At 39.0% G+C, this 22,961-nt stretch overlaps 3 protein-coding genes across 5 annotated transcripts; 1 reads left to right on the top strand and 2 right to left on the bottom strand.

Moving 5' to 3' along the window:
• Positions 1–129: 129 nt before the first annotated feature.
• Positions 130–9,337, bottom strand: Lama (lamina ancestor). The gene is made up of 10 exons (XM_071789062.1): positions 9,197–9,337; positions 8,681–8,722; positions 7,885–8,137; positions 6,579–6,999; positions 3,705–3,965; positions 3,067–3,216; positions 2,375–2,621; positions 1,854–2,110; positions 1,332–1,572; positions 130–1,144 (listed from the first exon to the last, which is right to left on the bottom strand). The coding sequence occupies exons 5-10, from the start codon at positions 3,812–3,814 to the stop codon at positions 494–496; spliced, it is 1,656 nt and encodes a 551-aa protein (XP_071645163.1). The 5' UTR covers positions 3,815–3,965; positions 6,579–6,999; positions 7,885–8,137; positions 8,681–8,722; positions 9,197–9,337; the 3' UTR covers positions 130–493.
• Positions 9,201–15,529, top strand: Tbh (tyramine beta hydroxylase). Of its 2 annotated transcripts, XR_011733775.1 has the most exons (11): positions 9,201–9,340; positions 9,539–9,692; positions 9,770–9,916; positions 10,333–10,580; positions 10,782–10,935; positions 11,262–11,525; positions 11,871–12,101; positions 12,254–12,382; positions 12,507–12,681; positions 12,941–13,157; positions 15,389–15,529. XR_011733775.1 is itself a non-coding variant. In XM_071789060.1 (10 exons), the coding sequence occupies exons 1-10, from the start codon at positions 9,201–9,203 to the stop codon at positions 13,084–13,086; spliced, it is 1,788 nt and encodes a 595-aa protein (XP_071645161.1). In that variant the 3' UTR covers positions 13,087–13,562. The 2 variants fall into 2 exon arrangements, 1 of the variants encoding a protein (XP_071645161.1); XM_071789060.1 differs by lacking the exon at positions 15,389–15,529 and having other exon boundaries at positions 12,941–13,562.
• On the bottom strand, positions 13,377–22,685 carry Rhogap1a (Rho GTPase activating protein at 1A). 2 transcript variants are annotated; one of them, XM_071789054.1, is made up of 13 exons: positions 22,212–22,685; positions 20,491–20,974; positions 20,003–20,237; positions 19,534–19,813; positions 19,280–19,459; positions 18,989–19,204; positions 18,652–18,771; positions 18,305–18,549; positions 17,758–18,022; positions 17,385–17,667; positions 16,945–17,215; positions 16,512–16,683; positions 13,377–16,418 (listed from the first exon to the last, which is right to left on the bottom strand). In XM_071789054.1, the coding sequence occupies exons 1-13, from the start codon at positions 22,323–22,325 to the stop codon at positions 15,996–15,998; spliced, it is 3,288 nt and encodes a 1,095-aa protein (XP_071645155.1). In that variant the 5' UTR covers positions 22,326–22,685; the 3' UTR covers positions 13,377–15,995. The 2 variants fall into 2 exon arrangements, with proteins under 2 accessions (XP_071645155.1, XP_071645154.1); XM_071789053.1 differs by lacking the exon at positions 22,212–22,685 and adding an exon at positions 21,696–21,845.
• Between the last annotated feature and the right edge of the window lie 276 nt (positions 22,686–22,961).

The following is a 22,961-nucleotide window of genomic DNA, read 5'->3' as shown; positions in this document are numbered from 1 at the left end:
TGAGCCACCAGCTGGACCGCTCAACTTCATCACACCCGGCGGAACATTCAAAAGACGAAATAACTTCTTGCAACTTGAAATAACAATAAAGGAAACGGTCAAAAGGAATGGAAATAAATATTTCGTAGCTTAAATTTATTTTATTTTATTTTCTAAAGATTTCACACGATAGAGGTGGGCTAACATATGAGCCAGCTGTTTCTTAAAATTTAAAATTTAAGCCAGATTAAAAAAAAAACATCGAAAATCGAAAAGCAACACTCTATAATTGATCAAATGTCAATTAAATGTAATTTCTTTTCAGTTCACTATTATCCTCAAATTTAGCAATTTTTTAACTTATGTATTAAATTTCTTGATCTTTTATCATTTAGTAGTAGTCAACTGCTTTGCTTAAGTTTATTGATCAATTTTTATTTCCAATAAAAATTTAAAAAGTTACCTTTTCATCGTTATTAATTTCGTTATTTTTACGTATTTAGATGATCATGACTCAGAGCCAAACCCACAGAGGAATAACGCTGTCGAAATCGAAGATATCGGGCTGGCCGATGTGCGAAACGTTGGGGAAAGTTGTTGACCATTGGAAGGGCTGCGTGGAGCCCGGTATATTCGGTCCGGAAGTGGCCTCGAAACTTTCCACCCCGTCAGCGTCGGCCAGTATGATTTTCGTGTCGATTATGCCGAACGGTATATCAACTTTCTCCAGGTCTCCTCTGTTAGTTGAAATCCGTGCCTGATCTTCATTTTCTATGGTGGACTTCTCGTGACTGTATCCTCGCATCAGCCTCCTAAAGTGTTCCGTCGTAGTAATGTTGCTCTGCAGTCTCGCGACAAGCTCGCTTTTCGCCACATCGTCGTTCTCTTCCTCATTCTCGCTGATCCCCACGTTGGTCTCGCGAAGATGAACTTCACCGACGCCGACGGTCCAAAGCACGTCAGTGTCGGCAAACCGCTCGCTGATATCCACCGTGCGGATAAGCCCCGATGATTGCTCGACAAGCCAGACAATGCCGTCGCGCGGTTCCACGGTGACCCATTGTCGCGCTACATCAGCACCATTTTGCAACGACATGCTGCGAGACCAGGAATATCCGTTTACTGCCAGACGATTCGCCGCCATCACCCTCGCGGATGACATCACCTGTGGAAGAAGGAAGTTAATGCACCGACTATTAATATAAGAAAGCAATAATGGATAATAGAAGTCGATTCAAAATTTATATTATTTCGTAAGTTGTCTTATTTAAATATTTTCCGACGCACATGCGCACATATATCGGCAATAAATTAAATTGTAGAAATTAAAGTGTAAAAAGTTTTTTGCTCACCTGATTCTTCGTACTCATGAGATTCCACAGGCTGCGATTAGTGACTGTCAGTGGCGTTGCAGCGATAATCAGCTCGCGATTCTCTCCTTGGACCAAATAGAACTCGTCGTGAGACGACAGAGCACCGGGGTAAGATGACATTATGATAGATCTGCTTGGTACCGGCGCGGAAGTTTTCGAGAACGGCAGAACATGGTAACCAAAGGTATATTTCTTCAGCAACCTCAACATCTTAGCGTATCTGTAAGAGAAATGTGAAATGATAACTTCGATATGCCGCGTAATTGAGAAGCGCTTTTATTTATCAGTATGATACTATACCCACATTCGATCTTTTTCGCAGCGAAAAAATGCAAAAGTTACGAATTAAAAATTATTCTTCTCATATTTTGATATAAAAGCAATCTTTACACAAACATCTTTATGTTTGAAGTCAATTTTCTCTTCAATTACTTTATTTTTCTCCATATAAGTCATATTTCTTACTAAAAATATATATACTGAATAATAACAATAACTTACGGTGCAGCAGTGGTATGTCCAACAGCTATCAGCGGATTTAATCCTTCACGGGATAGGCTTTTTAAGAAAATCATGCTTTGGATGTAATCGTGATAGGATTCAGAACCGTTCAGCGCTCGCTCGAGATCCGGTAGATCTGCAGCCATTGCCAGCCAGAGGAAATCTTCTTTGTCCATTTCCACTGGCTGCCGACTGCGACGAACCGCGAATCTCCAGCCAGCCTCCAAACCGTCCAGTTGAACGTAGAATAGCCGCACCTATAAATTGAAAATAACAGCGGTTTACAATACATATACATATTCTCGAAATCGAAGAAAATAAGTTTGAAATATTCTGTTTTAACTACCTATACAATATATCGAGTACATGGGCAATTATTGGCTGGCTTTTTTTTAAATTTAAAAATAATAAAAGTAAATACATAATAAAAATCTTTAGCATAAAAAAAATGAATCTTCTTATAAAAAATTTTATTAAATTCAAGAAATATTCCGTAATTTTAATTCCCATATGTTGTTTACCATGTGCCAAAATGGATCCGTGGCTGACAAGTGCTCGGCACGTTCGCGGACGATGGCGGTGTTCTCGCGAAGAAATCGCATCAGTTTCTGGCATTCGGCTTCCCATTTTTCACAAACAACGTTGACGGTATTGTGCCAATGATGGTGGATTATTTGCCATGTCAGGCTACCCTCTAACAAACCGGCCGCGTAAGCTTGCACGGTGTCCGGATATTTCGATGACGTTTCTATTTCGATGATGGACCATCTGGAATATATTCGATATGCTTATTTTAATTAATCCATATCAAACGTAAAATCTGCAGAATATTCTGATTTGATGCGTGCGAAGCGGATGTATGGTTTCTATGGATTACGATTTACATTGAAAGATATACGATTATTTACATGATTATAAATATAGAACCATCCGCGGGAAAAAAACTGCTACATTTCTACCATTAGAATGTATATATTCAATCGTCTTAATCACATATAATTAGACTTGTTAAAAACATATATATTTTATAATATAATATTAATAGGATAAAATGAATTAAAATTATTACGATTCTCTCGAATTTAAAACAGGAAAGAAACTGATTTATTAAACGAGATTAGGAATAATCTGCTTCTTTGACGACGCCGCGAAAGCAAATATCTCTACAGAAACGATGACTGTACATTTTCTTTGCTCAATGACATTGACCTACCCAGACTCAAATATGCCGGTCTTGTAATAGGCACGGGCAGCATTCAGTCGCACATCGGCGAGGTCGTTGCCTTGACCCCAAAAGTCGATGCGATATCCTCCCTTGTGATTCCACGATACGGTAGCCGAGTAGGTTCCATCTTTCTCAACACTGCAAATGCATTACCGTTTAGAAAAATTTTAAGGAAGGCATTTTCATCCCTTATCCCTTCGAAACTAATTTCTATGCGGCTTATATGTTTATTCACGTTTGATACGAAGAGCTCCATAGAATAAAAAGTAGAACAAAATTGATTAAATTATAAATTAATCGTGCTCTGGTACTAAAATAAAAAAAATTATAAAAAGTGAAATTTACTTTTGAGAGACTACTCATAACAACGAGTGATAATTCGTTATTAAATCGTTATTAAATTTATAATTACTGTAATTTGCGGCAATTTGAATAAAGCTGTTACGAATTATTTATAAAATATTAAGTGTCTATTAAATGTTTTGTGGATTCGTAAACGTGGATTCTGCAGCTAATGCATCGTACATGCACATTATGTTTCACCTGTTATTGTTCAACACGAAAAATTTTAATGGACTTGACTATCTGAGATCGTCAGAAAAATTAAAAAATTACTGTCGACTCACTGTCCATATTCGCTGAAAATAATGGCGCCGATGCCGAGAAGAGCGACGGCGACGAGGATGTAGGTGGAGATGCGCGTCTGCAGCCACGAGGCTCCGACCACCTTCAGCATGGCTCATCGGTAAGCTACACACCTTGATAACGAAAAGAAGAAAATGGCAAAGAGCGTTCTCAACCCATCGATTACCGACGCCTGATCCGCCGCGGGCTTTCTATGGCGCTTCTTCAAGGACCGTCCGTAGCTGCAGGTCCCTTCCTGGTCCCTATAACAATATAGAAATTTGTAGAAACCACATCTGGCTATCCCTCTTCTACCTAACTTCTATTTAACTAAATCTACCATGTGCAACTGTGTCAACGTATCGACCTACGTCAATTTTCATTCAAATTACCATTGCAGAAATCGAATATTTAAATGTCTCTTCCTTTTGATGGTACATTAAAATTGTAGAAAATTGTAACGTCCTATAATCAAAGGCTTCTGCCTTTCTCAGATCTATATGGATGTGCGGAAAGCGGAAACAAGGGAAAATATAACAATGTGAATATTTTGCGTTGCTCAGAAATAATAATGAAAGTCGATTATCTGAAACTGACGTTTACAATTCGGTATTTCGGATTTTATGTTTTACAAGTGCATATGAACGTGGAAGTTCGGCAATAAGTATAAATAATTCCTGGAGAAGATAGGGAATTGCTATCAGATTAGTCACTTGCAAATCAAAGATGTCTAGCTCTCGCTCTCATTATCGCTTAACAATAAGATTAGAATCTCCAGAGGACATCGTCATGCACTTACTAATTATTTTATCAATACTGTTACGCGACGTATTGTGTAATCGTTTATCTACAGCTGAGGTCACGCTCTTCGCAAAATACGATATGACAGACATTTTTCCAAAAAATCGCACACGATTTCAGCTTTCAACAGATTAATCAGCGTTTATGCGGGACTGAGTCCATAAAGCAAAAGCTGTTTTCCTTCTCCTGGACACGAGAGAGGTCCAGTCTCTATTCCACAATCTGTTTAATTAGGGGGGATCATGCAAATAAAAAGTTCTGTAAAAGACGACGCGAAAAAAGAAATATAGCAGAAGCGAGAATGTTCGGAACGCGCGTCAAGTAACAATCTAAAAATAATAATTGTCTGCTAGTACATACGTATTCTGTCGCAGACGCAAAATCTCCGTTCTCGAAGCGTCACGGTTTGCGACTTACGAAATATACTCCGCAAATAGTGCTTTGCGCGTCATCGGGTTTTGTTAACACTTATCGCCTCGTTGGTGACTTAGCGACAAGTACAGACAAATATTCACAAGATGATACGATAAAAGTAGTATGCTAATTAACGCGTTTTCTCTTATCAACGGTGTACCTATATATCGCATGACAATGTATCCTACGTAATTTTCACGTTAAGAGTAAATTTCCATAAAAAGAGAAGGAAAAAAGAAACATTATATAAAACTGGCGAGTAGCGTTAACTCAATTATCTCATTACAAAGTATAAACGAGCGTGCAAATGTGTCATTGTGAATTGATTTACTATCGTGGAAAATTTCGCGGAACGTGCCAGTTTTACAGAATTATTAGCAGATAAGCTATTCGCGTTTCAAAGGCGTCCTCGTTATCAGGAAGGAGTGCTGCACGCTTATCACAGTGGCGTATCAAATATTTAATCCTTCCGCCAGCGCGGAAGAAATTATCCTTCTATGTAAAAATTTTTACGTATGTTATAATAAAATTCTGTGCAAATAAATAAGAATTCAGTAGAGAACATTTCATTAACAAATTCAACACTCGAGTATTATTGATCTGCTAATTATTCTGTTCATTCCGTTTTCTTCTCCTAATAATTATTAATGGAATAATTTCATATTATAATTAAAAAATCAATCTGCGAGATTAACAATTATCAAAGTTATATCTTTATAATGTTTTACATAATTATCGCATATTTGTGTACGTGTGTGTTAATATCTTTCTCTAATTTTTCATAAATATTCATTGCCGGTTAAAGAAAATTAAGATAATATTAAAAAATATCCTATTAACTTGCACATTTCTGTGGAAAAATTTCGAATTTTTATCATACTTATATCTAAGTCATCGTCATTCTACCGGTAACCGTTACTGACAATAAAAAGTTTGCGGCGGCGACCGTGAAGCCGCCGCCGTCGCGACGGATAGACTGGCCTCGTGTATGCCACGTGCTTAAAAATATCATGTGAACAATATTATGCATCGACACGCAAATGAATGTTACGCAAATTCAACGCGGAAATACCAGAACAGTCGGAACAACGGAAAAGCAGCGTGAGCAAGAACAAACATTAAAAGATAAGATTGCAAGGCAAAAATTATTCTGACGAAGATAATTAATTAAAAAATCGACAAAATCTTGCGATTTACATTTTTCATTACATTTTACGTTCTTAATATCCCTTTATGTATTATCTTTCGAGTTTTAAATTAAAATTGTTGCTCATAATTGGCAAATTAATTGGCAAATCAGTCGACTAGCAAATATCTGGAATTGAGAGAACACAGACGACATGCGTTCTTCATCAGAAAATTTTCCAGCTGTCGCAATCGAAGGAAGTAGAGAAAGCTCATCGCTTGTCCTAGAAATTTTACAATGCCAAAACGCTCCACCGTTAAACGATCGTCTCTCGTAACCGGTTTGAATCTATTAAATTTAATTTTTCCTATATAACTCTAGAAAAGCATATTTCGCTCCAATTTTTCGCAAGAATTATTTTCGCGCGTTTCGGGAATCTCAGTTTTGCTGGATCGTCGATTTCGCCATGTGATGGAGGCCCACGTGGCTTTCGCATGACTCATTCGTTCGTTCATTCATTCGTTCACACACTCACCCTGGATGAAATTTGGCAGACTGAATTGCAGCGCGTCGTACACAGGTAACGAATGGGTCATCGGGCACGGATTACATTCCTCGCGCGTATGTGTGGTATACGTGTGCTCTGGACTGGTCGCTCCGACACTCCAATCCAAACGCGATCGCTCGTCTCTCCCGACTGTCGACGGACTCGCCGCCAGCTGGCCGTCAGTATTTCCACTTCCCTTCCTCTCCGCCCCTTTCATCATCATCAATTCGCCGTGCCCCACTATAGCCGCGGGTCGCGTCAGCGTCCTGATGTTGAAGTCGGAGCGATGACTAAAGAATGGAGAGTGCAAGAAAGATGGCTGAACGTACCCGTGGAAGTCACATGAGGGGGTCCCAAGGCACGACCGGCCGACCGTCGATTTCAATCCAAGCCCAACTGAGAAATATACCTAAAAAATAACGGCAGAAGATGTAGTGATTCGACTGAGCGAATAACTTCTTAAATTTCACAATAATTTTTGTACTGAAGCAGCAGAATGCAATTAATGTTTGGGAAAACTCGATGCGAAAAGACAAGTATATATACTGCAATAACTCCAAGAGGAACTATCTTCACAATAATGAAGAAGTCAAATAAAGAAATTATAAATATCAAATTCAATTTCTTTTAATTCATTTCAGTATATCTATTATTCCCAGCATCACGGTAGAAGTTAAAGAATACAAGAAATTCTACATTTATCAGTGATTTCATTGGGATCAAATTTCTCTTAGTTCCAGTTTGCCATCTATTTTTTAAAAAATTCCTTTTTATACGAGATGAGTTGTTTACTGCGAGCGATAGTTTTACGAGCTATGATTGATTCTAATTGTTGAGCGAGGGCAGCTGTTTCGCCACAGGCACTTCACAGGCGCGTCATAACGAAGACTATCAACAATAATATATAAAACACTTAAAGCGCACATTCCATCAATTACAATCAATTTACACGAAAAGTTTCTCAAGTTTCTTTCAAATAGTCGTCTAAATATACTATTTTGTAACTTGAAAAATCTACAAATTACACTTCGCAAAAGTTGAAACATATTTTTATATAAAAATCATATCATTTTCATGCTGCTAGATTATTAAAAAGTACTTAGTTTATAAGTGTTTCGCGATAATAAGATTTTCGAAATACATTTCTCGTATACAACAATCTAATGATAATCGTCTTAATTATGTGACAATTCTCACGTTTCACTGACTGCTTGTGTTATTGCGTAAGCAGATGTAACGCTGATCAAAGCGAAAAAATAAAACACAGCTAAAAATAATTCGCATTTTCACTTACTTCACGATCGACATTCCTAAAATCCATCTTCCTCGCACGAATTGTTTCCATTAATCACGCGTAATAAAGAGCCTCTGCCGCAATAAGTTGCCTGGAATTTCTTGATTGCAGTCCGGTCGCAAGGCACGCTCCACAAATGGAATGCAATATAAGTTCCTCGGAATATATTCGTATATGAAGACGTTCTCCCTTTCTCCAGGCAGGATTTCGTAAGAGACCCTTCTTAATTCTAATCGCAGATTCTTCGATCGATCTGAAAAATCAAGTTTTCTTTATTCATTTATATTCAAAAGTAGAATATAGAAAACTTGTCTCTAGAGAACGAAGATTAATATTTATACGTAATTATAAATCTTTAAGTGGCAAAAAGTATTGTGGCAAAAGTTGCTGTTAGTTATTAAATAATTTATAAATAATCAAATAAAATATCAAGATATTTGTAACTTTCAAATTATGAGTGATTAAAAAAGCTGAGAGTTTTCTTTTATAATTTATAAACTGCTTTAAAAGATCTGTCAGAGATAAGCTCTAAATTGGCAATCTGTGAATTTAATTCCCTTCTCTTTTATTAATCAAGTTATTGGAAATTGCCGCCGTCTTCTTAATCAATCTAAAATGAGCTTACGTTCGTATAAATTAATTTTACTTTGAAATCAAAATCTTACCTCTCTGGATTACTTATATTTGAATATTTCAAAATATTTGCATTATAAATTCCAACACTTTAGAATATTTAAAACAAGAACGGATAAAAATTCATAATTACATTCCGTATAATTCAACAAAATAAACTCACTTCGAAAAAGCACGAAAATTCTTCTCTATTGTACTGCAATATCTGTAAAAAAATAACTTACATTAAACAAATTAAATTGTCTTATTATTTTTTTGAAAAACATGTGTATAATGCTAAACAGAAATACAAATATTTAAATATTCTATGATAAACAAAATTTAAATTCGATTAAAAGTTAAAGTAATATTAATTTTTATTTCTCAGACAAGTCAAACAACGATCATACACGCGACTCTAGATAGAGAGCGAAGGGGTGTTCCATTTGTGAACCAATTCTCTCGAGCTTGCGCACCCCGCGTCATTCCGCAAGCGCGGAGTCCTGCGAGATACGAAAGTTCGCAGTAAGGATCTTCAGTGTAGATTCATCCTTTGCCGACTCCGTGATACAACTCTGTATACTTCATAAACGACGTTCAAGAAATCAGAATAAATTTGACATAAAATCCGAGTTAACAAAGCTCGACGAGTTTACTCGCTGAATCGCTTCGTAGGCAGATTTAAAGAGGATTTGGTTACATTAATGATGATGCTGTTTCTGCTGGTCGCTCTCGCGGGCATTCACTCGGGTTGGTCCCGACGCGAATCCTCGATTGGTGAAAACGTAGCTGAGAACGCGGTGCATACAGTTCCGCTCGGCTCGGAGGCGACTTTCCACTGGAGGTGCGATTTCTAACAAGATCGTTCGCCATTATAATTGGTTATCTGCAGGAAAAGATATAATTTTAATTTGAAACTTGTACATAAACTCTCCATGCGTGTGTACTATGTACTATAACTTGTAATTCTTTTTCTTATTTTTAGTTATTTAAAGACTATCAATATCATTATAAATTTTCTTAGTTTGTGATTCGTTTTCAGAGTGGATCTAATGAACAAACAGGCGATCGTGGAGATTCATTACGTCGGCAATGATAGCACCTGGTTCGCGATCGGATTTTCCGACTACGGAGAACTGAAACCGGCTGATTACTGCGTCTTGTGGCCTGACTGGCACCAACAAATTCATCTTCAAGTAAGATATTCGGTGATGTAAAGCATTAAATCGTTGTATACGAAAAAATTGATTTTATTTTTGTCGATAATCGGCAGGATTCGTGGGCGGATGTCGACGGGAAATTGCATCTGGACACCCAGCAGAACTGCGAGAACTTCGCATGGAAAAGACGCGGTAATATCATGAAATTCACATTCTCCCGCAAGTTCGATACTTGCGACGAGCATGATTATATCATTGAGGTGAGTATAACTTTTCATATCTATGTGATTTGAAAACCTGCGAAGCGACTAAAAGAATATTGTCATTTTAATGCAACACGTAACAATCATCGTTAGACTTGAGAGAGTTGAGATTTTTAAGTCTAGCTTTTAAATCTATATAAGAGCGACCCTTACAGAAATTTAATACTGGAAGGTAGTGATTAATTACTTATTTTGAGTATTAAAAAGCACTGTTGTTAAGTGCTTTTAACACTCAAAATAAGTAATTAATCACTACTTTCCAGTATTAAATTTCTGTAACGGAAGACAAATTTTAAAATGTTTAAGCCTTTGATTCACATATTCCAGTTAAGCGATGCCTTTGTCCAGAGACAGAGAAATCGTAAGAAGTTGGAATGTGAAATGTTTTTTTATTTTCTTTTCTTTTTTTTTAGAGAGGCACTACGCACCTAGTGTGGCTCCGCGGTCGCGGACCGCTGTCCTCCTTGGCTGGCCTTGAGATATCGGACGCAAAATCGTCAGGCATGTCCCGTACCGAGTTGCACAGGGTATCCCATAAAAAGCCCAAGTTCCCCGCGAACGCCTGGCAGCTCGAATTACTCGCCCATCGGGTTCAAGTGCCGAAGGAGGAGACCACTTATTGGTGTCGTGTGCATAAGTTGCCGTCAGTATTAAGACAGAAGTGCGTATTAGATATGCAGTAAATTAGTGAGATCTGCATACTTCATCGATGATATCTTTTTATTACTTTATTCTTTTGTTAATTTGGAACCCCACTAGATATTTCATTAATGCTTTTACCAATTGAATTCTTTACTCTGAATATTTCAATCAATATAAATATATAAAGAAATAAATAGAGAAATATTATATTTACTAATAGGCATCATATCCTACAATTTGGCCCCGCTATTCAAGCGGGTAACGAACATCTTGTGCATCACATGGAAGTCTTTCATTGCGCCGGATCCGTGGATGTAGAAGTTCCAATGTACGATGGACCCTGTGACGGAGCAGATAGACCCGAAAAAACGCAGGTAGTTGTCTTCTCGTAAAGCAATGCCTACAGCAGATATCGCATATGTTGATAATTTAGAAAATTTTTGCTTCTCTCACACCGTTAAAATAAAGAATCTGAACTACTTCAAACATTCTATTATTAAAATAAAGAATTTCATAAAGAAATCTTGAAAATTAAAGAGTAACTTATTCATTTTATGATTTAAGTTAATAATCTATGTTTTCAATTACGAAATATATCATTGGTTAAAAAAAAATTGAGTGCTCTTCTCTTGAGAATAAAATTTGTATCTTCGATCGTGACTTACAAATTTAGCTCAGTTATTCATTTCAAATCACCTAGATCTGCAAGAAGGTGCTGGCAGCGTGGGCGATGGGTGCCGACGCATTTGTGTATCCGGAAGAAGCCGGTCTATCCATCGGTGGGGCCGATTTCAATCCGTATATCATGTTGGAGGTACATTACAATAATCCCGAGCTGCACCAAGGCGTCGTCGACTCCTCCGGAATCCGATTTGTTCTTACCACGGCTCTCAGAAAGTATGACGCCGGTGTCATCGAGCTTGGTCTCGAGTACACCGATAAGATGGCCATACCCCCGCAACAGGTGAAAGAACTAATTGATTGATTTTTGAAAAATTTCTCGACTATAAGCGCATGCTAACGCACGTAATAAAACAGTTAAATCGAAACAATAAAGTTCGCATCGTAATTTTACACTTATACAAATATCTTTTACATAAAAATTATTTAAGTAAATATATTCTTTTTATTTCATACGTAAGTAATAAAAATGTAAATTCTTAACCCGATTAAATATCTAAAATTCATTCATTGGATTTATCTCAAAAGTATGCGCTTATGACAATCTGCAAATCTCTTTTTAAAAAAAGAGACGAATTTTTGGATGCGTAATCTTCGAATTTAAAATCAAGCTCGTTTATTTTTTTAGGAAGCCTTTACGCTGTCCGGTCACTGCATAGCGGAATGCACCGGAGTCGGATTGCCCCAAAGTGGCATTCACATTTTCGGCTCTCAACTGCACACGCATCTGACGGGTACCAAAGTCATCACCCGTCATGTGAGGAACGGCGAAGAGTTGCCGCCGTTAAACTATGACAATCATTACTCCACGCATTTCCAGGAGATCAGACTGCTACCGAAACCGGTGACCATCCTGCCGGTAACAGAATTAGCTAAAGCAAACAAATATATAGAAATAAGGCAGATAATAAATAAGAGTGAATAAATTAAATAGTTCATTATGAATCACGTATTAAAGTTAATAATTAAAAAAACAGCTGTCCTTATTAAAAAAAATAAAATAATTTACAGGGGGATTCTCTGATAACTACATGCACTTACAACACTATGAAAAGAGATAACGTGACTCTTGGCGGCTTTGCTATATCCGACGAGATGTGTGTTAATTACATTCATTACTATCCCAATGCGCAATTAGAGGTAAACCAAATTTCTTAGTAAAATAAAGAAATAAGAAAGTAAGTAAATATATTCATTCGCACGGATTCCATTAGAAAAAAATTCGTATAACTGATCGCCATACGAATTTCTATGTTACAATTAGGTGTGCAAGAGTGCCATAAGCGACGACGCTTTGCGAACGTATTTCCGCTATATGCGAGAATGGGAAAGTCAAGGGACCAGTACGGAAAAGGGCATCTCGGCGAATTATAAGAGCATCGAGTGGACCAAGGTCCGCGTAGAGGCTCTTCACGATCTCTATGAAGCTGCGCCTTTAGGTTCGCAGTCGATACTTAAAAATCACGTGTATCTCCATTAATTTTGATTTATAATTCCATCAATTCTTGTATTCTAGAATTTTTGACGATTTGTTTTTAATTTTAATTTAACATAAGCGATATGGGAAAAAATGTTTTAAATTATTACCGATGAATTATTCTGAATACATCTGTAGCTCTACAATAATCTTCAATCTCTGTATCGTAAAATTCTCTCTCCTCCCTTTCTCTTCTGCTCAACTGTCAATTGATTTATTAGGGATGCAGTGTAACGCCTCCGACGGTTCCCGGTTACCTGGCTTGTGGGATAATATCGCGGCCACACCCGTCAGATTGCCTTTGTCACCGCCAGCCAGGAATTGTCTGGAATCTTCAATACAGCAAGAGATCTCGGACCAGATGTGAATTACAATTGATTTCAAAAATATAAGTTACTCAATCATTCCGTTGTGTGGATATTTCGAGGGAACAAACGAGTAATTAAAATTCCAATACAGAGCATATCAAATTTAGCGTTACCTGCTGCCTGCTGCTTCTTTGCAATCTTCTCTGAAAAGCGATGCTTATTCTTAAACTTGGCAGTGCTTCCTTTGATATGATCCACAACTTGATTATTAGATGTTTATACCACATAAAATTGAAACTTGACCAACGGCGTCCCGTCGAGGTGAAATGTAAAAAAATCCAGATCGATGTAAAAGTTTATAAACCTTCAGTATATTTATCCACTTTAAGTGTGTTTCTTCACTTTTTGGCAGTACAGTACGCATTTCGCTGCGAACAAGCTAGCTTGATCAAATCTTGTAACAAATAGTTGTGACGATAATTGTCTCATATATATATATATATATGTGGAGTAATAATATTAATAATATTAATAATAACACAAATAATAGTCGAGGAAATTCGTTTTTACACTTCGTATCAATGTACAAAAAAAGGCGAACGTTCCTTAAAAACGATATCAAAATTAATCTTGGTATATATGCGGTATTTCTTTTTTACGGTATAATACATACACGGGGGAAGGGAAGATAATACACGCATACAAATAAACAAGCACAAACACACACGCGGTTGCCTTCATACGCACGAGATACAATAGTTGCCTACTTTGTTCGAGCATAAACAATTTAATACTTCTTATGTCTTCGTTTTTTTTATCGAACACTCTCATCAGACTTGGCTCTTTTTTCGTTTTCTTTCTCTTTTATGTAATTTGTAAACTTTGTAGACGGCCTGGCATAATACGCAAGATACTCTGTACCGAGTTCCGTTAACTTGTATCGCTGAACTCGCGTGTTTGTGTTTTGTCTCTCGTTATCGACTATAGTATATTTTTCTACCATAGAATGTTCCAAAAATCGTAATTCATTAATCAAATTAGCAGTTTTGTAAAAAAAAAGAAAATTTTCAGAATATATAAATATCTCTCTTTTCTTTCGAGAAAAGTAATTTTAAAGATCGAAAAAAAACTTTACTGAAAATTTATGGATTTAAAATAAGTTTTCTTTTAAAATAAGAAAAAGCAAAGGTTCTCGTGTAAGAATAAACTTATTCTGCTTCTTCAACTCTTTTCTTCGTAAAGAGATTGCCTTTTTCTTATATATAAATTACGATTTTCGAGACACTCTACACATGTGGGAACGTACCTTTCTCTTTGGCATCTCATTAAGCTGCATTTAGACGGTAATAAAAAAGGATTCACATTAATCAAAATTACTGTCGAAAAATACCACTTTGACGGAATAAGGAGGGCTTCTTTCTTGCAGTCGTATGTCTTTTCGGGCCAAAACTCCGAGCTTCTTTGCGCGAAGATTCGATCTGTTGAATTCTTCTTAGAGAACTCGAGGAAATGGAATGGACGATTATTACATTATACGTGTATAACAGATTTTTGCACATTATGAGGAACGTCGTTCCCTGAATTCCGTAGAATCTCGAAGGAAGAACAAATCATTCGCTTTCTCTCTTTCTCATTCTCCCGAATGTTGTAATGTTTCTCCGCTATTGTATGAGTACACGAGAGTACAGTACCATATTACTTAGGGCGATAGGTTGCTTCCTGCAACGGATATACAAAAGGGCTCGTATAAAAAGATTTAGATTCTCTGCTAGGAACACACGTCAAGTGAAAAAGTACTTATTTTCTAAAGCACAGACGCGCCAAATTGCATATCCCGTACACAAATTTCAGGCTTTAAAAACTTCGATCTCGGACTTTATACAATTATTTTATCTTTTTATTTTACCTTTTATTCTCCTTTAAAAGATTCTTACTCTTTAACTCTCTCTTTTTCTTTATAAATTTTCAAGACACTTTTAATATACAAAGATAATATAACAATTTTACCAATTTATTTCAACTTATCTCTTAATATTCTCTCTTTGGCCAATTTCTCACCTGAAATTTCTGCACCATTTCTTCTTTATCTCGAAAATCTCATTTTAGAAAAGATCATCAATTTGATTGCGCGCGAGCGACATTGTCAGCTCAGACAATATGAAGTAGAAAATATATTATGAACCTCAAAAGTAAAAAGATATATGTATATATATATATATATATTATTATTAATATTACGCTTTATATACGTTCTATAAGAGCAGCTTGGCTACATTATTTTGCACGCGTATGGAGTATAGGAGTTTTATCCTCCTAGGAAGTTTCATCAAAGCCACTCTATTCGCTTTAATATATTTCCAGGTTCTACTTCAGGATCGCGAAAAAGAGATACGTCACGCGAAACTACAAAAGAGACCAACGATACAAATGGATTACTTGTGCCAGCGCGCAATACAAAAGACATCTGACAGGTGTTTGAAGGACGGAAATTGGCGATCGTTTTCCTGACTTAATTTAATTAATTAAATATATTAATAAAAAGAATAAAAATAAAAATTCAGTCATTTCATTAAAATTCAATAAAACAAACTTTATATTGCATCTAACGCAAATAAAAAAAGTTTTAATTAAATGAAAAGTTTCTGACTTCATTAGCGTAGAAAATTATAAACCTTCATTTGATAAATGGAAGCATTCGTTACGTAAGTTATTTGTTATAAATGATGTGACACATTATGGCATAACAGAAATTACGTATCTTTGAAATTCAATAAATGGATTGATTGTAAGATTAAGTATATAACGATATCGATATGAGTTACCGGGCTGTTCTTCAGACACCATTACATCGTCTTTTCGGCGTTTGCTTCGTCGGGAAGAAAATGGTCGCGTTCCCGTTGCCAATTACCTACCGATCTCAAATCGAACAGCAGCGTTAATCGCGTTCAGGATCAGGGGAGTTTGTCGACTAGAGAGATTGATTGTTCTGTTGTTGCATGTGTAACTGCAGGAAGCAGTAGAGAATGCCAGCTTGTGCCATCACGTCGACGGTGCCGGCAGCGAGAGGATCGCGGCTCTTGGCGTCGCTGCGCGAGTTACTGGTGCCGGGTCGCAGCAACGTGGGCCCGAACACTGTGGCCAGGTTATGCAGCGACATCTTGTTCTGTGCCTCATGCTTGTTCACACGGGCCAGGTGTGCCAGCAAGAAGTCGATCACCGCTTTGTTGACGGCAGGCAGGCCCTCGTAAACGCGGCGCAGGGCAGCGCCCCGCGATAAATCACTCGTTTGGAAGGCCTCCAGGAATGCCGGATAAAGAGCATCGGTGAATAGTGCCTCCGGCATCTCACGCAGATACAGCTTTAATACGCCCGTCACCGAGTGCACGTCCACCTGCGTCCATGTTCGCATACAGAAATATCAGCAATAAGAAAACATTTCTCTTGCTTATTACGGACGCGAGAAATGCTAGAAATGCAAACGTACCTCTTTAAGTAGCTGCTCCGCTTCGTATGAGTTGCTCTCGAACGACTTGCGTAGCCTCGCCACATCGGACGCCGAGCCAGAAACGCGATACAGACCAACCTCGCCGACGCCGCGTCTCTCCACCTCTCGCACGCATGCCGTTATTATGAAAGGCACATCGCGTTTCTCTCGTCTACAAAATCGCGAAACAGTATAATAATTACTAACGATTCCAATTAAAAATATCTTAGAATATTTCATAAATAAATCGTAAAATTCAGAGAAACTGTATTAAAAGGAAGTAAGGAACTTTCTGTTTATTTCAATTGCAGATTCTTTGTGATTTGAATATTTAGTTATTTTCTCTTAATTAAAATTCAATGGGAGAAAGAGAAAAGTCGGAAGCACACTTTTAATTGTCTAACTGTTTTGATTGAAATAAAATCGTGCGTACTTGCAAACTTGCTGGATCTTGGCACCGAATAAACCCTGTGGCTTGGCCGACGGCACTCGCCTCAGAGTGACCTCGCTGGGAACAAAACGCAGTGCCACATCCAATGTCGCGGGTCCTAGGTTTAGCGACCTCTCCACCTGATCAGATTGGAGCCAAGATCTGCTCAACCGTTGAATGCACTTGCCTCGCAATACTGAGCGTGTGCCGCATTCCTCGTATAACAAAATCCTAACGTTCTGGCTTCCTTCCAACTCTACCACAAAGGTCTCGCCTGTATCAAAGAAAAGAAAATTTAAGTGAAGTAGAAAACGTTAATATATTATCGTAATATAAAGAATTTAATGTTAAGCATGCATTACTTGTATTTAATAAGATTAATATCAAATTGTAGATTAATATCAAATAAAGCTTGTAAAACAGAAGCGACGAAGGTTTCTTACCCCAAATCGGAGCTTGACCTCTGGCGATGCGACTTCGCGCTCTCTTGAAATAATGTCCATAACTGTCGACTTCTACGATGATATAGAGATCACCCACTCTGTCTAAGCCTGGCGGAGTCAAACCGAGCAGCGTCAGATGAAGATCACCCAGCAGCAAGCTCTCGTCACGTCCTGATCTTAGCAGGTAGCTGCCCATGTCGGTCTGTAGATACGTCCGACAAGCGGTGACCCAAGCCTGCAGTTCGTACATCGACAATGGTAGCTGTCCCGGAGGCTGTCCGCCCTATAAAGTACCAGCAACATGAATTCCTCTATCAAATATAGTATAACAGACTGTAATATATTATTATATAGTAATGAGAGAATTAATGACCTGTTGTAACGCCTCTACCGCTTCTACCCATTGGGAGCGCTCAAACTCGCTGGACAGGAAGAAAGTGTAAGAGTTTTGTATTCGGTTTTGTTGACTTTTGTGCGCGACGCGCAGGACTAAGTTCGGCGAGGCTAATACAAGCTGAGCTTCAAGTTCGGCGAGTTTCTTGCGATTCTTCTCCGATCCTCTACCACCCAGTCGGATCCGCTTCTCATCGTTTCGTTCTTCCCACAGAATTTGATCGCGTACTGTACACGCTTGTGACCTGTCCAATAATTTTCAAGTTATTTCTAATTTAATTAGATATTTAATATCAGACAAAAAAATTTGTTCGGCTTTTCCATTAGTATAATGTATTAGTGTATTATTTTGCTGACTAATGATTATCTAGTTTGATAACCGGTTGACTTTATAACGCGGTACTTTAACATTGATGACTAATCTGATAGCATATTTTTTACAATATTTTTTTTACAATCGATGAACCACTACTCTTCGTCATTGATGATAGATATCGCGGCGGATTATAAGTGTTTTGCTGATTTACCTTAAAGCTACTACATTAGCAGGACTGGCCTCACGTGGCTCTATGCCGTCTTCCGTAACAGTGGCTTCCGCTACCGGCACGTACCACTTCAATTCAAACGTGAACTTATCTCTGCCAGACGCTTTGTACTTCGCACAGGCGATCACATCGTTAAAGAGAAAGAGGTGTCTCAACTTCCTATGACCATCAGACAGCTCGACCACAAACGAATTCTTCACCAATCTTCGTTGGGCTCTATCGTGACTCTGCGTAAGAAAAAAAAATCAGGTGGTTCAAAAAACACAGTCGCATAATGTTGTATAAAATAAGATATAAAATATGTATATTGCAATTTACGTGAATCTTACCGGAAACATAGACTTCGTCTGAATAATATTGAACTCATCTAGGAAGTTTCTGGTCATAGCAAGAGCTTCCGACAAGGGCGCATGATCCGCATGGTTGACTGGCGTATGCTTGAGAAGATCCTAAAAGCCATTGAAGATAAGAGAATTATCGCTACGAAAAATTCAAGATAAGATAAAAAAAAATTGTAACACAATAAAGTGTATTTCTAGATCTCAAGTTTGTCGTAGCCTGTTATCACAATTTTATCGATCATAAAAAGTTGTATATACAAGCCTGCCTGTTGTATACACTGCTAAATTATACATGCTGCAGATACATACGTGGCAAATTACTTACGTGTAAAACTAAAGCGTTCTTTTGCACTCGAGCTACTGGCTTATGTAACAAATCTTCCAGAGATAAACCCGGGCCCTTTGGAAAACCCCTGAGTCTTATATCTCTAGTGATCTCTCCGAACTGAGTGGAATGGGCGGAGCATCGTCGCACAGTATCGGTCGCGCGAGCGTAATTATGCAAAAACGCACCATATAATCCTATATTACTGGCCATAATCTGAAACCAACGTGACAATATAGATTTTCCAACTTTTACTCGTCTTGTTTAAGGCTGTCAAATTATATGTATTACCTTAAATTGTTCTCCTATAGTAGTCTTGTTGTCCCACTTTTCCGTCTTCTTTCGAAGACCGTCCAGAAACGTCTGATGCAGAGCATGCAGTTCCGGGATCTTGTAGAACATCGTGCCAAATTCATCTTCCGAGATGACCGGTTGAGATGTCGTTAAAGTTGCCCTAATAGCTTTCATATACTACAAGAACAGGGAAACATTGTGAATAAGCTCTTACAACTCTTTCGTAAATTTAAAACTGTCGAGTAACTTACTTGTAACATCACAGTTAAGCACTCCACATATACAGCCTCGCTCTCCATTACCGAGTTCACGATACACTTGACCATCGACGTCCTGTCGTCCTCGCGTTCCTTGCTCTTTTCTTGTCTACGCGGCGTCGTCGGGGTCGGCGATTCCAAGCTACCCTCGCTCAGACTCAGCGGTTCGGCGTCACTGCTGCCGGTCTCATTGTCCGTGCTGAGAGCACGTAGCAAAATCGGGGGCGCCGGACTGGCACCCTCTTCATCTTCGCTATCCATCGCTGCTCTGTGTCTGAAAGTAATGCGCACAATCATATACATATTCCACACCTTAACTCGGGAGTACTCGCGTAAATTTATCTAATAAATGTACATTTGTAACTTAAAAAAAGACAATGTAATTGAGGCGCTTGTACTCCGCGTAGTTAATGGTTCCAGTGTGTTCTAATCAAAGTAAAGCGAGAGATAATAAACGACTTACTGTATAAAATAATCGATGTTGACATAATTACTCTGATTGCCCGGCGAATCTGGCAGCGAGGGTGGTCTTCGAGTTGCGGCCTTGCTACCATTGTTACTATTGACAGTGGGGACGCGCGCGTCAATGTAAACGTATTCCCCAGTTTGATCCAAGGCTACTGAATCGTAATAAGGCTCTTCTTCCGATGCCTCTGCGTCGCCGTCTTCGCCATCTTCATTGATAGCTTTTTCTAAGTCTATTTAGTGAATAAATAATAATAATTTTTCAGATTTCATACCACATGTCGTAAAATAATTTATAATATACATAAAATTGATGGTTTTCTAAAGCTTTAAAAGCAGATCAAATTATTAACTTTTGTTTTCATAAAATTGTAAGAGATTAAAATTGAATGCATTCACTCTTCGAATTTCTCTCTTTCAACAATTATACAGATCACAGAGTGTCAAAAGTTAAATAAAAAAAAAATTATATATAAGGAAAGGTACCTTTTTCATCCTCTTCTTTGAGACATTCCTCATGTTTGTCCTTCTTCGAACTCCCGGTGACTTCGATCACTGTAACATAATTACTTGGCACATCTGGATCACTGTTTCTTCTAAGTTCAGGCACTTTCTCGGGACTCCTTGGTATTTCGCTCTTCGGTCGCTTACCAGCCGCTCCGAGAGTCGAGCTCAATTCGGACACGCACTTGTCTTGAAACTTGCTGATGTCTTCCCGCTCCGTCAAGGAAGGCGCGGACGGTCCGACATTCTGAGAACTCGGCGAATTCGTAAGGTCCGCTAAACTGTTTTCCGACACTTGAGAATCCTGTTGAGACTGCGTTTCCGTCGTCGCTTCCTGTTTATTCTCAGACGTATTCACGCTGATATTGTTAGCCAGCTGCTTGTGTCGCTCGACGTCGGCCAGCAATCTCTCTAAATACTCCACATAAAACTCTTCCTTCTCGAGTTCTTCTCTCAAAGCTGTCACCTGCAAAGAAAGAATATACACCGCGTGCTTTGTGATATATTGTTCGAAAGGTTTCTATCATTAAAAAAATAAAAATCGCAAATGTTCTTAATTATTTTATATTTTAAGAAGATTGCATTGTGTAAAAATATGTTTTATTAGATTATATTTTAAATACACTTTAATTAAAAAAAAAAACTGTTATATAATTTTCTGCTGCTTTTTAAATAAATTCATAATGCCTTTTTAGTAAAATTTGAACAAAAATCGATAAATATGTAACGCCGTGAACTTTCAGGATGACCTAATGTAATAACTATAATCAACTTCTTTTCGGTGTTCTGATAACACGACCAGAGATAATTCCGCAATGATTCAGCGGCAGTCACAAGCAGGAAGTTAATGTTTACCATACTCTCTTCTCCTGCTTATTCATTTATTCGTTTATCAGAATCAATGTAAATGTTAAAAAGAATGATAATACCACTGGTGCTCGTAATGTCGCAAGTGCTTTGTCACTGACAGGTTACGGACAATTAATTCGATGAGTCATCAAGCGATGTGAACAACGGTGTTAATTGAATTATACGTGACTAAGTTTTTATTAAGCGGAGAAATTAAAATTCTCCTTGCCGTTCTCTTCCTCCTCCACACATCTAGCGTTCAAGTGGCGCGAAGGAACCTTCGTAAAGAATTGTTATCTAATACACGCGCATAAACTCCTAGTCTGACTAATAAATACCTGGTAAACATTGCGACACTTTACTACAGTCACAACCCACAGTCCTTGCGCAAACGTTGCATTCTCAATCGCGCAATCTATTATCACCCACGTTGTTACTTGAAAAAAAAAATTCATCAACAATTCTCTCGGGAACTTGATTGAAGACTCATAGTGTAAAAAAAACTCGGCTACTCCGGCCGTTACACGGGTGAGTCATCGGGGGCCCCTCCAGGATGTCAATTGAACGAAATAAAAACCTCCTCTTTCGCGCACACGTATACACAGATCGTTCACACGTGACTAATAAACGCTCGGCGGATACATTGCGACACTATCACCAGAGCCACAACGCAGGTTTCACCCTTGTTTCACGGCATCCGGATGTCCGGATTCCCTCGCTTCGCAATTATCCGGTCGCACCTGCGGTCCTCGCGGCGGCGGCGGCGAGGCTCGTCGATAAGAATTTAGCAACTTCGATCAATCGTTAACGATATCCCTCCTCGGAGGAGAGTCGTCGCGCGTGTTCGGACTCACCTTCTGCTTGTGCTTGACCAGGTTCGCCCTGACATCCTCCTCCCAGGCAGCCGGCAAGGCGCTGTCCGGGAAACGCTGCACCCAGACACGCTGGAAGTCCCCGAACACGCTCATGCCGCCGGCCGCGGACACGCGCGCGCGGGGGGGTGTGGGGGGGGAGGTCGACGGCACTCCTCGTCGGCGACTCCTCCTCGCGCGGGGATCCCTCGCTCACTCACCACAGTCACCACTCGTGCGCATCGCACGGGGGCGCGGCACCACTGCCGCTGACGACGACGACGGCGTCGTCAGGTCTCTCGTTCACCCCGTTCGCCGCACTCAACGCAGCTGCCGCTTCCTGGCGCACTTCCCGGCGCGAAGCGACGTTTCCTCGACTCTTGTCGTGTCGCGGGCGGGCAACGGCGTAGCCAGCCAGCCAGCGTAGTCATACGGCCGCTGTCATCTTGTCGACATCTCCTGCGTAGGTCACGTTCCGATCCCCGTCGCCCGCTGGCGCGGCCCATCGCCCCCCTCCTCCTTCTCGCCACCCCCCCTAGCGTGCCGACGCCATTCCTCGCTCGTTCAGCTCGCTGCGTACGGTTTCTCTTTATTTACACGCGCGGTGGAGTATTCTGTAATGATATTCCCTCGTTTTAGCAATTAACGCTCGCATTTCTGTCTCCGTACCTCGCAGCAATAAATAATATGAACAATATGATAGCCGACGAAAGGGAAATGATACGGAACTGTACAAAGAGAAACGATCCTCGT

The sequence above is a fragment of the Temnothorax longispinosus genome, chromosome 9, assembly GCF_030848805.1.
Source record: "Temnothorax longispinosus isolate EJ_2023e chromosome 9, Tlon_JGU_v1, whole genome shotgun sequence".
In the NCBI taxonomy this organism is placed as follows: Eukaryota; Metazoa; Arthropoda; class Insecta; order Hymenoptera; family Formicidae; genus Temnothorax; species Temnothorax longispinosus.
This window is presented reverse-complemented; position numbering and strand designations above follow the sequence as displayed.

What these genes read in the sequence shown, in the direction of transcription:
- Lama (XM_071789062.1), bottom strand. Translation starts at nt 3,814, where the DNA reads ATGCTGAAGGTGGTCGGAGCCTCGTGGCTGCAGACGCGCATCTCCACC. An exon ending in ACCGGCATATTTGAGTCTGG is followed by an intron (nt 2,622 to 3,066) that starts GTAGGTCAATGT and finishes AATATATTCCAG; the next exon opens with ATGGTCCATCATCGAAATAG. An exon ending in TCATGAGTACGAAGAATCAG is followed by an intron (nt 1,145 to 1,331) that starts GTGAGCAAAAAA and finishes CTTCTTCCACAG; the next exon opens with GTGATGTCATCCGCGAGGGT.
- Tbh (XM_071789060.1), top strand. Translation starts at nt 9,201, where the DNA reads ATGATGATGCTGTTTCTGCTGGTCGCTCTCGCGGGCATTCACTCGGGT. An exon ending in TGGCCATACCCCCGCAACAG is followed by an intron (nt 11,526 to 11,870) that starts GTGAAAGAACTA and finishes TTATTTTTTTAG; the next exon opens with GAAGCCTTTACGCTGTCCGG. An exon ending in AACCGGTGACCATCCTGCCG is followed by an intron (nt 12,102 to 12,253) that starts GTAACAGAATTA and finishes AATAATTTACAG; the next exon opens with GGGGATTCTCTGATAACTAC.
- Rhogap1a (XM_071789053.1), bottom strand. Translation starts at nt 21,812, where the DNA reads ATGAATTTTTTTTTTCAAGTAACAACGTGGGTGATAATAGATTGCGCG. An exon ending in AGACGAAGTCTATGTTTCCG is followed by an intron (nt 18,550 to 18,651) that starts GTAAGATTCACG and finishes TTTCTTACGCAG; the next exon opens with AGTCACGATAGAGCCCAACG. An exon ending in AGGTCAAGCTCCGATTTGGG is followed by an intron (nt 17,216 to 17,384) that starts GTAAGAAACCTT and finishes TCTTTGATACAG; the next exon opens with GCGAGACCTTTGTGGTAGAG.